General features: G+C 39.7%; 1 protein-coding gene across 14 annotated transcripts in view; it reads right to left on the minus strand.

The window, feature by feature from the left end:
• Positions 1–927: 927 nt before the first annotated feature.
• Positions 928–13,621, minus strand: part of Dlg5 (Discs large 5) — a 365,892-nt gene continuing 353,198 nt past the window's right edge. For all 14 annotated transcript variants that reach the window (XM_069330159.1, XM_069330162.1, XM_069330157.1 and 11 more), the window contains 4 exons: positions 12,970–13,211; positions 8,586–8,815; positions 5,616–5,838; positions 928–4,756 (listed from right to left, as the gene is read on the minus strand). In XM_069330159.1, the coding sequence (XP_069186260.1) occupies positions 4,650–4,756; positions 5,616–5,838; positions 8,586–8,815; positions 12,970–13,211 (802 nt within the window). In that variant the 3' untranslated portion in view covers positions 928–4,649. The remainder of the gene's footprint in view (positions 4,757–5,615; positions 5,839–8,585; positions 8,816–12,969; positions 13,212–13,621) is intronic.

A 13,621-nucleotide genomic window follows, 5' to 3' on the forward strand; every position in this document is an offset into this window, starting at 1 on the left:
ACAATGCGTTCGTTTCTGCCGCGAACGCATACTGAGTGACGTGGTTCTATATTTGGCGCTTCTCTTACACATGCTTTGTACAAATGTTATACATTTCATCTTATAGAAAATTTTATTACGAACACATTGGTATAAAAAAGAAATACGTACATAGAAAAGAAGGGTCAGGAAACGTATAAACTTTCCAAGCATGATTTCCCCCGTGTTTTCGCCAGTGCGCTCGCGGCTAACTACTCTCCACTTCACACACTCTTGCGGGTGGGCAATTACCTATATTAAACATTCATATGCATATGTCCGTGTAGAGAATTTTATTGCGATTCCAATGATACCAAAATTAGCGATGTAGGACAACTGTAGGCTTCGCAACCATTAAGAGAGTGGAAACATTTTGTTGCTGTTTGGCGCTCTCGGCGAGTGATCTGCATAGTTTTTTATTTGGTGTTGATACTCCTTATGCTTGGGCGGCATTTTATAGGTATGCTCTTATAGACAATTTCATTGCGAACATAGTGATACCAAATTTAAATACGTGCGCCTTCAATTATTGTCAGGACAGTCAAAAGAGTGTACACTTTTTCGGTCTTACCGCGTAGGCGCGCGAAGTGCCGAAAGCATCTGGGGTATTGTTTTTTTTTGAGCGCCGAGAGCGCGAAAGTGTTAAGTGTTAGACTTTCAATTACTGTATGCCTAATTTTACGCTGCATTGTGCATTTTCGTGTAATAGATTAAATAAAATTATAACACTGATTCAGAAAAATGGAGGCCAAGCATGCCACTGGAAGAAAACAAGAGTATTTTATTTTCCTGTCAATTGTCAGTGACTGACTAAATAACCAATTTTGTTTAATTTGTCTTATATACTGAATATTGTTTCTGTATACAGTATTATGTTATGCAACCAGTTCAGATGTAGAAAACTAAACAAAAAATTCTTATTTTTACTAAGAAACATTTATACAGCTTCCTCTCCACTGTTATTGCTCACAGTAAAGTTTTGTATAAAGTACAGGTAAACATAATATATATAGTCACCTTAATTACATCTTTAGATATATTACAGTAATATACAAGGCTTTAACATATTGTACATACAAAATATAACCCACTTCTAGTAAGCCTCATTAACAACACAATATATCTATGTAAAATCGTTGTAATCCAGGCAATATGCTTCTTGTGTGAAAGAATAGTTCAAAGACCTTTGTTACAATAGGCTTTAGGGCAAGAAGTTGAGCAAATGTCGCCCAACTGTAACATGCAAAGTTGACTTGTACAAAAAAAAAATAAAAAAAATAAAAAAAAAATAAATAACAATATGAAAGTCTGAAAGACAGGAATGGGACTGCCCCAAAAGGTCTTAGTGAAGAGATTTGCTGGATTTATTAAATGAGAACATTTCCACAGTATGAAAACAAAAACAAAAATCAGGTATACATCAAATTTACGAGTTCTTGTGAACACACAACATCATAGGGTAGAGTTTATACATTATATATCTACATATATATTTGAACCCGTCATTCAAAAATCATAGTTCCTATTATTACTATGGGTAAAAATTCAAAATAATGACTGTTGTACCTTCCCACTCCAAAAGAAACATTTTGTAGTTGAAGAGAACAGCAAAAAATATACTTCCTAAGTCTAATATAGTGTATACACATACGTAGATGGTTGGGACAAGTTAAATGAGAAGGTTGTGGAAGCCAAAACTGTCAGTGGTTTCAAAGCGTTATATGACAGAGTGCTGGGAAGACAGGACACCACGAGCATAGCTCTCAGTCCTGTAGCTACACTTAGGTAATTACACGCACACACACTTGTATATATGTACTAACATATATATATATATATGCTAACATAGATGGAGCAAGACAAAAAATACTGGAGCTAAAACACTATAATTCAGATAAGGAGCAAGATTATCACACTAACAGAAACAAAACTTGAAAATATTTAACAGTAGGTCATATTCCTGAGGGGGCTACTCAATTTGGAGATGACAGAAAAATTAGGAAGGGTAGAGGTGTTGCTGTACTAGTGAAAGAGCACCTGAAGGTAAGAGTTAATAATTGACAACCCAGGTGTCATAATGTCACAGAAGTTGACATAATGGCACAGCAAGTTTGGAATTGGGATGATAAAAATGATAATCAAATATGCCAACAGACCACCAGCAAACAACGTATGGAGAAAGGAGGGGTTAGATGACAAATGAGAGCTGCCTCATAATGGCCATAAGAGCAGATAAAGATAAATCACGGTTGTTGGTACCTGGTGACTTAAACTTGAAAGTAATAGACTTGGAGGCACATGAACCAAAAATGGAGGACATTTGTTAAGGCAGATTTGTAAACCTCATCCTGGAGAAATTCACGTATCAACACATTAATTAGGCCATGAGAATGAGAATGAGGGAAGGGGGATATTCCATCAATGCTGGATTTAATGCTCACCAGGAACGAGGAGATATTTGACATTCAGTACCTTTCTTCCCTTGGGAAAGAGCCACCATGTCCTCTTGGAAACTAAATATATATTTTGATATAATATAGAAGTCTAGAAAACATTTGTGAGATCAAAATTGGAATATGCAGCAATAGTATGATGACCATATCTAAAGTAGCACATCATAAACTGGAAAAGGTACAAAGGCATGCTACAAAATGGCTTCCAGACCTGAAAACAACAGTTACAAAAAGAGGAGAGGGGGCACTAAATATGCCAAGGTGAGAAGATAGAAGAAAAAACAAAGGTGATATGAACACTATGTACAAAATAGTTATGGGAATCAATAAAATTTATGAAGGATTCTTGAGACCTGGAATTTCAAGAACAAGAGGTCAAAGATTGTAAGCTAACTAAACAAAGCTGTCATTTTTTTTTAAATTCACTCAAGAGCACCTCCAAAGGATACCTGATCAACCAGGCTGTGACTCATATGTCAGGCTGCTAGCAGCCATGTCCAACAGCCTGGTTGATCAGTCCAGCAACCAGGAGGCCTGGTCGACGACCGGGACGTGGGGACGCTAAGCCCAGGAAGCACCTCTAGGTAACCTCAAGGAAAGAGTGGTAGACAGTTGGACCAAGTTAAGCGAGGTGGTGGTGGAACCAAAACAGGTATTAGTTTCAAAGCGTTATACGACGAAGTGCTGGTAAAATGGGACACCTTGAGCATAGTTCTCATCCTGCAACTACATTTAGGTAATTATGTACTCACTCACTAAATTAGACCTAAGATTACATTCGATAGGCCTAGAATTACTTATCTTACAGGACAGTTAAAATTTGGTTGTTTGTTACTATTTCACTTTTTGATAGGCCCTTTATAATATTCCATTAGTACAAAACCTGATTTTTTGGGTACAATTGTCCATATGCTATGCATTTCTTCCATAGTAACAATAGGTCTCATAATTTTTGGAGGATAGGTTGTATATTTATATACATATATAAGGTATACTATTTCTTCTAAATATGAATGAATGTACACATGAAATAAATAGTTTACATAGAATATGAAGACTTTTTTTTTTTAAATACTATGGGAAAAGATATTACACAAAGCTATATTAAGTAACTTCTATTTGATGCACCAGAATGGAAGTTTACAAATCAAGTGGAACTTGAGTGTGAATACATCCAAAACACTTTTAGGTAACTTAAATGTGACTGTCAAACACTCTACGAGGAAGACACGAGGGTTTCTCTAATACCAATGACCATGAAATCACAGCTGACAACACTTCATTTTAATTTGAATGCTGATGCATCTTTAGCAGTTCAATACTACTACATTTGCTTGAGCTTTACCAAATTAGTGAAGTGTTTTATAAAGGTCTGGTAGATGGGGGACTCCTTATGTTAAAATAAAGCTTCTGGTAGACTGTCATATAATGACATGCTACCTTTAATGTTAAATAAAAACCAGGCCTAATGTCATTACCTGAGATCAGGAGAGGCCAACATCAAGCCAGCAACATGTACACCTCCACTCCCCATTTATTGATACTAGAACAAACACAGGCCACTCACCAGCTCCATTAAGGCACAAGTGAGAAGGAATATTGTCAAACTGACAACAGATGCTATCAGAGAAATATGCTACATGTAACACCATAGCTTATTCTCATTCACACTACCTGCCCATCTCCATTGCCTTAAAGCCTCTTTGGTATGTGGGAAGACACCTGCCATTCAGGCTGTCAAATTGCTCAAACTTGCTCTTTATTTATAGGATATACTCTGAATCTAAGACAACTTTTCAAAAAGATTATTAATAACTTGCATTTTTAAACAATGTAACTTCATAAAAAACAATCATCAGCTCAAATATAACCATATCAGGTGATATTTGTACTTATTGACCTTGGTCCAATAACAATATAATGAAATATATTAACAAAAAATCTTCTTTCAGCTTAAATATAAAATATTTCCACGAGCAAATTAAAATATTAAATTCTGGAACTCTCAATGTAAGGAAAAGCAGCAGTAAATATGGCTTGGAAACACTGACACTCACACTCCACCTCCTAAACTTAAAATTTTCAAACACCAAAATCAGATCATGTCAAATATAATACAAATTTGATTAATTTTGACTGTGTATCATTAAACCTGATTTTGGTGTTCATCTTTAGATTTCAGAGGCTTCCTGATGGCACCCAGAGTGTTTTAGACTGTTCTTGGTCCACACATGACTTGACCTGTGTACTAATGTAAGGCATGTTGACAGCAGCAGGAATAACAGCTGCAAGAGAAATAAATATTAAACAATTTAGTATATTCCTTGCAATAAAAATTTAATAATTTCTCATAACTAACTCCTAATAACCTCAGAAGACAATAACTCTTTCCTATCACTGGTAATGATATATCTCTTTTTTTTTCTCTAAGCACAAAGTTAAGAATGCTTTGCAAATATTTAAAGATCTATCTAGATGAACAAATTCACAAGGGCCGTGATGAGGGTTCAAACCTTACTTTATACTAAAGAAAGAAAATAACTGAAAGATTCTGGAAATGCTAAAAGTTTTACGTACAGTAAGATACCTAATCATACCTAACAGGCCTGATAATTGAGAGATTATGGAAATGCTACATTTCTTATAACAGTAACATACCTGATCAACCAGGCTGTGACTCATATGTCAGGCTGCAAGCAGCCACATCAAACAGCCTGATTAATCAGACTAGCAACCAGGAGGCCTGGTCAGTCAACAGGTAGTAGTAAAATTACAGTACAGTACTATTACAAAATTATTTTGATTGACATAATTCTCTCCCCCCCCGCCCCCTTTTGGGTTACAGTATTCATGATAGATATACAGTACAGTATTCATATTTAAAAAAGTGGGATTTTTTCAGTAACTTATTTGCACTCGAGTTATTTACTGATGACAGCAGTAACCATTACAGTAAATATCTTGTCATAGGTATATATACATGTTGAGAGCATTCTGTGAAGCATCAATGCTACACTTACTCTTGATATTAACCTGCAGAACACAAGTGTTAAGCTAATACTTATCTGTCACTATATCATCATTACCCAAATTACTGAACTTCTGACATGGAACACACCCTGTGGACAATGTTAATATACGTACCTGAAATGACATGCTTATATTCTTGTTCCATTTTTGCAGCAAGTTCATACATTTCTTTGGCTTCTTTCTGAGAGATCCTTTCAGCAGCGGGATGGTGCGAATCACAAACTTCCCGAATTTGTTTATGGTGTCGGAACTTGAGCAGCAATACTATTGGGTAAATGTTGTGTCTGTGTAAACGCTCTACAGAACCAAGACTGATATCCAGAATGCCATGACAACTCTGAAAATAAATTATGATTATAATTACTGTGATATATTTTTCTTGCCAAACCATGTGAAACTGTTCTAGTTATTGCATGAGGTGGGGGGGGGGGGTAAATAAGTGTGAATTACATGATGTTTAGTTTTCCTACTGCCCATTACAACTTTGACTTTATATGAGGAGTATGCATTTTGGAAGAATTATTATGTTTTCTTATGTACATAACATACCATAATAAGCTGAGCATTCAAAACATTGCATATATCTGTATATCTATTTACTGAAAACTCTGCTGGTAATTCTTACATAATTCTGAGTCTATTGATGTTGAATCAATTTGTGTCCACTCAAGGCACAATGGTGCAATGCACACTAGGCAGAAACATTATAAATGCTTCTGCCATCTCAACATCTACAGTATTATCAAATGTCCTGAAGAGTTTTACATGTATTATAAGGAAGATGAAACACTGAGCTTTGGGTTCATCCATTAACTACACTTAGGTAGCAATAAAGTCTATGTAATTACCAAAGTAAAATGCATGTTTTTTATGACTAATATACAGTGACAAAGGGTGATAGTGATAAAGGGTGATACAGTGACAAAGGGTGATAGTAACAAAAGGTGATAGTGACAAAGGGTGATAGTGACAAAGGGTGATAGTGACAAAGGGTGATACAGTGACAAAGGGTGATACAGTGACAAAGAGCAATACTGTAGTGACAAAGGGTGATACAGCAACAAAGGGTGATACAGAGACAAAGGGTGATAAACAGTTCACTTCTCAATCTCAAACATTACTGGCACAAATTTCAATACGGTAAATATGCTGGAATTCATTATAATCACTTATTTGGTTAAAATTCAAATTATTTAAAATTTTTCATGATTTCTTTTAGCATTTTCATAAAGTGGCAGAGTATAACGAAAGTAAAGCTATGAGTTTGAATGACAAGAACATTTTTGTGATTTTAATGACAGGAAAACTGAGTGGATAATGAAGGATTTCCATGTAAAGGAAGAATTGGGGGGAAAAGGGGAAGGGGTCAAAACTATTGGATACCAAGGTACCTTCTAAAGCACCTAATAATGAATGGAACAAGGGCAAATTGACAATGCTACCTGCCTCGTGTTTACCTTTGTGCCAATTCCAGGGATCAATGTCCTTGCAGCCCAATATGTGACCTGGCCTTCGGGTCACCAGGTGGTTGATCTGGTCAACCAGGCCGATAGGTGCTGCTGCTTGCAGTCTGATGTATGAGTTATAGTCTGGATTGATCAGGTATCCTTCGGAGGCATTTATCAAGTTTTCTTTTGAACATCGGGACAGTTATGTTTCTTATGTGTACTAAAGTCTTGAGCCCTAATGTTAATAGAATAGTTCAGAGCATTGCACCTATTGCACCTCTGGTTGTCAATGAGGCAATTTTGCACTTCTTGTTATGCCTCCTTGGCTTATAAGAGTTGTACCTGGAGGATACTTAAAGAGGCTATTGGGAGTTCTCCTCCTCTCCAAGCCTGGCCTTGGGCTAAGGCTTATTATTTCTATGTACAGATATAAATTCTCTTCCTTGCACTCTAGAGAATACTGATTTAGAAATTTTAAGCAATATTAGTAACTTTACATTTCTTACTGAATGAATTCTAACAACATTAAGAGCTTAAGACTTTTCAACACTCTTCCTCTTAAAATAAAGGGCATAACTAGCAGATCACTCGTGGTGTTCAAAAGTGAACTTGATAAACACCTCCAAAGAATACCTGATCATTCATACATCAGACTGCAAGCAGTTGTGTCTAACAGTCTGGTTGGCCAGACCATCAACTGGAGCTGGTCCGAGACTGGGCCATAAGGACTTTGATCTTTGGAACACACAGTAAACGTTCTCCAGCTTTGAATGGGGGTGATAATGTGCAACAATATTCCAACCTAGACAGCATGAGAGTACTTTTTATGACACTAGGATGTCATAAAATGTATCATTGGTCCAGCATCTCTTGTTTAGAAGGTTCTTATTATCCAGCCTGTCATTTTTCCTGTACTGACAGCTACTTTATTGTGTTTTTAAAAGGTCTTTCAACGTGATTACTTCCAAATCTTTTATAGTGCCGTTTCTTTCTATAGTGTGATTTGACTGCATTATACATGTGGTTTCTGTTTTGCTATTTTATCTATACCATATGCATGAGCTGGAACTTGTCTCTATTAAAATCATGTTATTTTCTGTGGCCCATTGAAGGACCTGATTTTTATCAGTTAGGTGGTTTGCTGTGCCCTCTATATTGTTTAATCTCATGAAAAATCCTAGTGTCATCTGCAAAGTATGATATGGTACTACAGTTTGTGTCCTTGTTTATATCCGATATGAGAATGAGAAAACGTACTGGAGCAAGGACAGTACCTTGGAGGACTGAGCTTTTCATGATGAATGATCCAGATTTTACTTTGTTGATTATTACTCTGGATTCTGTTCATTAGGAAATTAATGATCCATTTTCCTACTCCCTAGTAATTCATGTCAGAGATAGGTGGATAATGATAAGATAGATGCAAAAAGCCATTGATAGCCAGTGGCCACATGCTTAGGGTTTGATAACATAGTTGCGCTCAACAGACTGTATACAAGGTCCAGGAGAAAACGAGACTACAGGACGGAGGACACTGGAAGGGCTATAGCTATCCTAGACGATAAACAATAGGGAGAGTGGGGAGGGGGTTGATCGTCTGAATGCAACATCTAACAAATTAAAATTAATAGCTCACCTTGTCACAAATTTCTTTTACTTGACTAACAGTTGTTGCCTCAAAATGTGAGCCACGACGTCTATAATCAACTATTATATTCTTCTGAACAGCTGCTTCCATCTCTGCACTGGATAGTCGGCTCACTTCTGGCACACATCTCGTGAAATTATGAGGATAATCATGCACCAATTTGTCACACACAAGCTCCCACAGAGGTCCTACCATCACCACAGGACGTCGCACCAAATCTGAAATTAAACAAAGATTAAATCACAAATTACAATGTTTTGGGTTGTCACTACTGCATCATGGCAGATTAAAAAATAGAAGAGATAAAAAGTAAACATTTACATAAGATATTAACAAGTTTCTAAGGATAAAACATGTCACTTTAACTGAATTGTTTTGGTCTCTGCCAGCCTAATTACACACATAACAAATGTAGGGTGGGCATTCAGGGTATCATTATGATATGTAGGTGTCATTACCCTTGGCAATCTCTTTGATGCTAACTTGTGCTAGGCAGGGTTTTGAAGATAATGTACTTTGATGATCCTTCTTGATGTTCTCTACTAGATTGAGTATTCTCCAGCGTCTTGCTTGAGCTTGCATGGCCCAACAGAAATAATGGAGAGGATCCCTGTCAAAGAATTTTGGCTTACTCATCTGGTCTGGTTGACTAGATCATCAACCAGGAGGCCTGGTCAGACCGGGCTACAGGGACGTTGATCCCCGAAATCAACAGAACGTACGTATAGCTCTGTCCATGGGAACAGGAGGATTTTGCATAACACAGCAACTGAGTGGTACAGCTCAGAAACATGATGATTTTGGTGCTAACAATTTGCAATTAAATGTAAAAGTGATAGTTGCCCACATAAAACTCATAAATTGGTCTGGAAGAGGCGGGCGGGGAGGGAAGCCACTGGGGCCCAGCCCGAAAGAGGCATTTCATTATAATCATTCCTGGTTTTCTGGAAGGGGGCTGAATGGTAGCTCCTTGCTAACTAATCACACAGCACAAGGAAAAAATGGGACTTACCAGGGAGAAGGATTGCATAGGTTACAGTCTCAGAAGAAAATTTGGGATGGGAAGCCCAACCCAGGGCAACACAAGTCAGCTGGGGCACCAGGAACACTGACCCCTTAACATGCCATCAGGACCTTATTAAACCTCCAAAACTCCTGAGCCCATGCAAGCATCATGGCATGGGCCCAAGGGTAGACTCTGCAGGCTGGCATGTGGATTCGACAAAACCCGTGCCACGCTCCCTGAGAAAAGAAAGGGCAGTCTGCTAGCCAGGAAGACTCTGGAACTTCATAACACACCCAATACAGGGAAGAAGGATTGTACTCAAACGAGGACGAATCCATCACAGGCAAAATCTGGATCTCGCCGGAGGTAAGCTGCAAGAACATCCCGAACCTCCTTAGGCAGGATGCAAGAGGCAGAAAACCTCTAAAAAGAGGGAGCCGAGGAACCCAGGGGAACCCGGAACCAAACCTGGGGAAGAGCCGCCCCCAAATCAAACTTGTACAGGGAAGGGAGGGGGGTAAGAACCCCCCCCTGCAACAACAAACCCACCGCAAATACCCTAGGTGGACTAATGGTCAAACCTGGCAGACATCCTCCATGCAAGAAACAAAAAAGAAAACCTCACAAAAGCACAACAACAAAAGGAGGAACAGGAAACACGGCCGCCGCTAGGAAGGCGAGCTGTGCAGCAACATGTGCCCCAACCAGTAACACCAACACTCCCTACCCAGAGCCAAACAAAGGCCACATAACACCAGCTGGTCCCAAGGGTGGGGTAAATGCTGAGCAGCAGGAACCCTTATGGAAGTGAAGTCCCGAAGGCCATAGGAAAGGCTACTCTAGAACCCAAGAACAGTACTTACAGGATGCTTAGGGAAGGCAGCTCCAGTACACTATATTACTCCTGGCCAATGTGCCACAAACAGCAGGAAAACACCACAATGCCACAATATCCAGCAGGAAACTGAGGCCAGAGTTGACAACCGCCCCCAGAGCTCTTCAGTCTATGAACTGAAGTGGGGGCAGCCTGCGCAGGGGTCTGGCCCTTCCCCTAACCATCATGGGGGAAGGGAGAGCTGTGCGGACAAGCAGGCGCGGCGGATGACATTTACTTGTTTTCTTTTGGGGGAGTTCTGTTTCTCTGTTCAGTCTTGCATTGCAATTTCCTACCAAGTGGGGTTGGTTTGTTTTAGAATGCCTATATTTTGTGCAAACCTGTCGCACATCCGTAGCAGGTCATTTGTATGTGCCTGTTCATTTAGGCTACTTCCCGGAATTCTCTCTGATACAACCGTATCAACTATGGTCTTCCATTTAAGGTGCCATAGGTTAAAGTCCCCAAGCAGGATGATGTTTGGGGCTGGATTTGTGAGGTTTTCCAAGCAGTGTTCTATTTTCATTAGTTGGTCTTTAAACTGCTGATGATGTGCCTCCGGTGACTTATATACAAGGACAATAACTACATTTAAGATCTCTATTTTGATTATTAGCACTTCCACCATATCATTTGTGGTGTTTAGCAGCTCAGTATAGATGAGTGTGTCCTTGATATAGAGGCTGACCCCACCCTGTAGCCTGTGTTTCCTGTCACATCTGAAAAGATTATACTCCGAAATCCATATTTCACCATCATGGTAGTCCTTGGTGTGAGTTTCCGTTAGGGCTGCAAACACTGCATTTGCCTCATGTAAGAGGCCATCTATGAAGTGCACTTTGTTACATTTGCGTGTTTTTATACCCTGAATGTTAGCAAATAAAAATGATGTTATGTATGTGGAAGTGCTGGATGCTTTATTTGGTGTTAATATCTGAGGCTCTGGTAAGGAGGCCACTGTGTTTGCGTCCTCTCTAGCATTTGACCGAGTTGATGGTAGAGTTTGGACATTTTTAGCCATTCTTCTCCTCTTGCTAGAATCATCCTGGTAAATAGCGTTGTGGCTGCTTTCATCGAGATGGTTTGTCAGTCTTATTCGCTTGGGACCTTTTATATGAAAAGCTGGACCTTGTGTATTGAAACATTCATTTTTATTTAAAGAGTTCTTGCACAGTTCTGGGTGAAAGAGATCACAGCTTTTAGTACATTTACCTGTACTACGAAGGGTCCTGCACTTTCTGGGATGATCATATTTACATAGTCCATTTGTTCTCCCCGATATCCCTTGCTTACAGATACCCCATATATAATATCGGCAGATTCTGGGTCCTTGTTTTGTTTGTTTCAAAAACCCTGGCGCCAATATCATGCCCAGTTCAGGCGCTGATACCGCGCCCGACCTCAACGTCGCGTCCGGCGCCAGCATAGCATGCGGCCCTGACGCCTATGTCGCATCCAGCCCCGCCGCCAACGTCGCATCCAGCCCCGCCGCCAACGTCGCATCCAGCCCCGCCGCCAACGTCGTATCCGGCCCCGCCGCCAACGTCAGCATCCGGCCCCGACGCGCTGAGATGTAGCTCCAATTCTGGTTCTGCCTGGGTGTCCTTGACAATTTGTTTGAAAACATTGGAGATTTCCGTGCAGGCTGTTAGAAGTGATTCTCTGTGCTCTGCTGGGGTTTTATCCAGAATTGCGATCATCTTCAAGACAGTAATATTATCCTTTTTGCAGAACCAGTACACCGAGTGGTCTCTGGGACCAATTTTCCTGGCATTATTTGACATATTGGCACATTTACTGTGTATGGCTGCTGAACATAGTTGGCACTGGAAGCATTGGTGGTAATCTACTTCCTTTTTTGCATTCTGTGCACATCTTTACTAAAGGCATTCTGTGCACATCTTTACTAAAGGCATTCTGACCATAATGATCAGTGGTGGTGGTGGTAGGCAGTGGGTGGTTGTTGACCAGTGGTAAAGGGGGGGGTGGGGGGGGGGAGCGACCCTTCATGGCCTACCGAGTGTGTACACAAGCCTCGTGGCCCCTATACACAGTCTGGTGTGTTTGTTGCCTCACTATTCACTGATTCATACATTCCAAATTTTTCATGTGACAATTTACCAACACATTCAAGCCTTTATGCTTGTTTTGTTACCGTTCACTATTCACCATATCACTGTTCACTATAGTCTAAGTATCACTGTATCACTGTTCCTTTTGATTCACCCTATCACTGTTTATTATAGTCTAAGCTGAAGCTGAAGGCTGATGTGAGTTGTGTTTGGAAGTACCTTAGCAAGCCAGTCACAGACCACCACCATTCAGCCCCTTCGGAAAACATCAAAATAAATAAAGCCTGACACTATTCCAACACTGAACATTACTTCACCTTTTAACTTACTGTCACCCAAGGGAACATTTGTGGAAAAATAACTCTGAAAGAGTATCAGTTTAATGCATAACAGCCTGAATTTTTGGCATTTCTGACTTACAGTCAAGTCGTTCCACTCTAATGTAAGAGTGTGGAGAGGGTTCGTCATGCATGGGTGCAGTTTCAGTGTAGGAATTTAGGGAAGCATCAGAAAAGCTTGCAAGTTCTTTTGAGTCCCTGGAAGATGACCGGGAATGTTTTTTGCGTTTGAAGAAAGAACGTCTGGCTGAAGTTGATCCACGTCGACTAGAGTCCATCTGTAGATCGCCTACACTACGCTGAAGCCTCATCTCTTCTTCCACCCTGGAAATAGATTTTTTTTATATCAACTTTACTTTTCATAAACATTTAGATATAACTCTAACTTCAGTTGTTTGAATCAAGGTAAGAAATATGTTAATTAGGTAAAAAAACAGCCTTGAATATAATGAAATGCCATTTTCTGGGTGAGCCCCGGAGGCTCCCTGGAGTTATTGGGCTAATAGATGCTATATTAGTCTGGGACTTACAATAGCAAACCAAGACCGAAGAGAGCCCAAGAACTCCCTCCAAGAAAACAAGGCAACAAGCAAATAGTCACTAAACGACACGTCACACGTTCACCCCCCTTACCCCGCCCATTCGAGCCGCCTGTTTGCCCACCAGTTTGGAGATTGGGCAAAATCTTTTTGAAAAAATGTTTTTGAAAACAAAAACTGCCGACCGAAGGGAGG

This window comes from Procambarus clarkii, chromosome 23 (genome assembly GCF_040958095.1).
Source record: "Procambarus clarkii isolate CNS0578487 chromosome 23, FALCON_Pclarkii_2.0, whole genome shotgun sequence".
Taxonomy (NCBI): domain Eukaryota; kingdom Metazoa; phylum Arthropoda; class Malacostraca; order Decapoda; family Cambaridae; genus Procambarus; species Procambarus clarkii.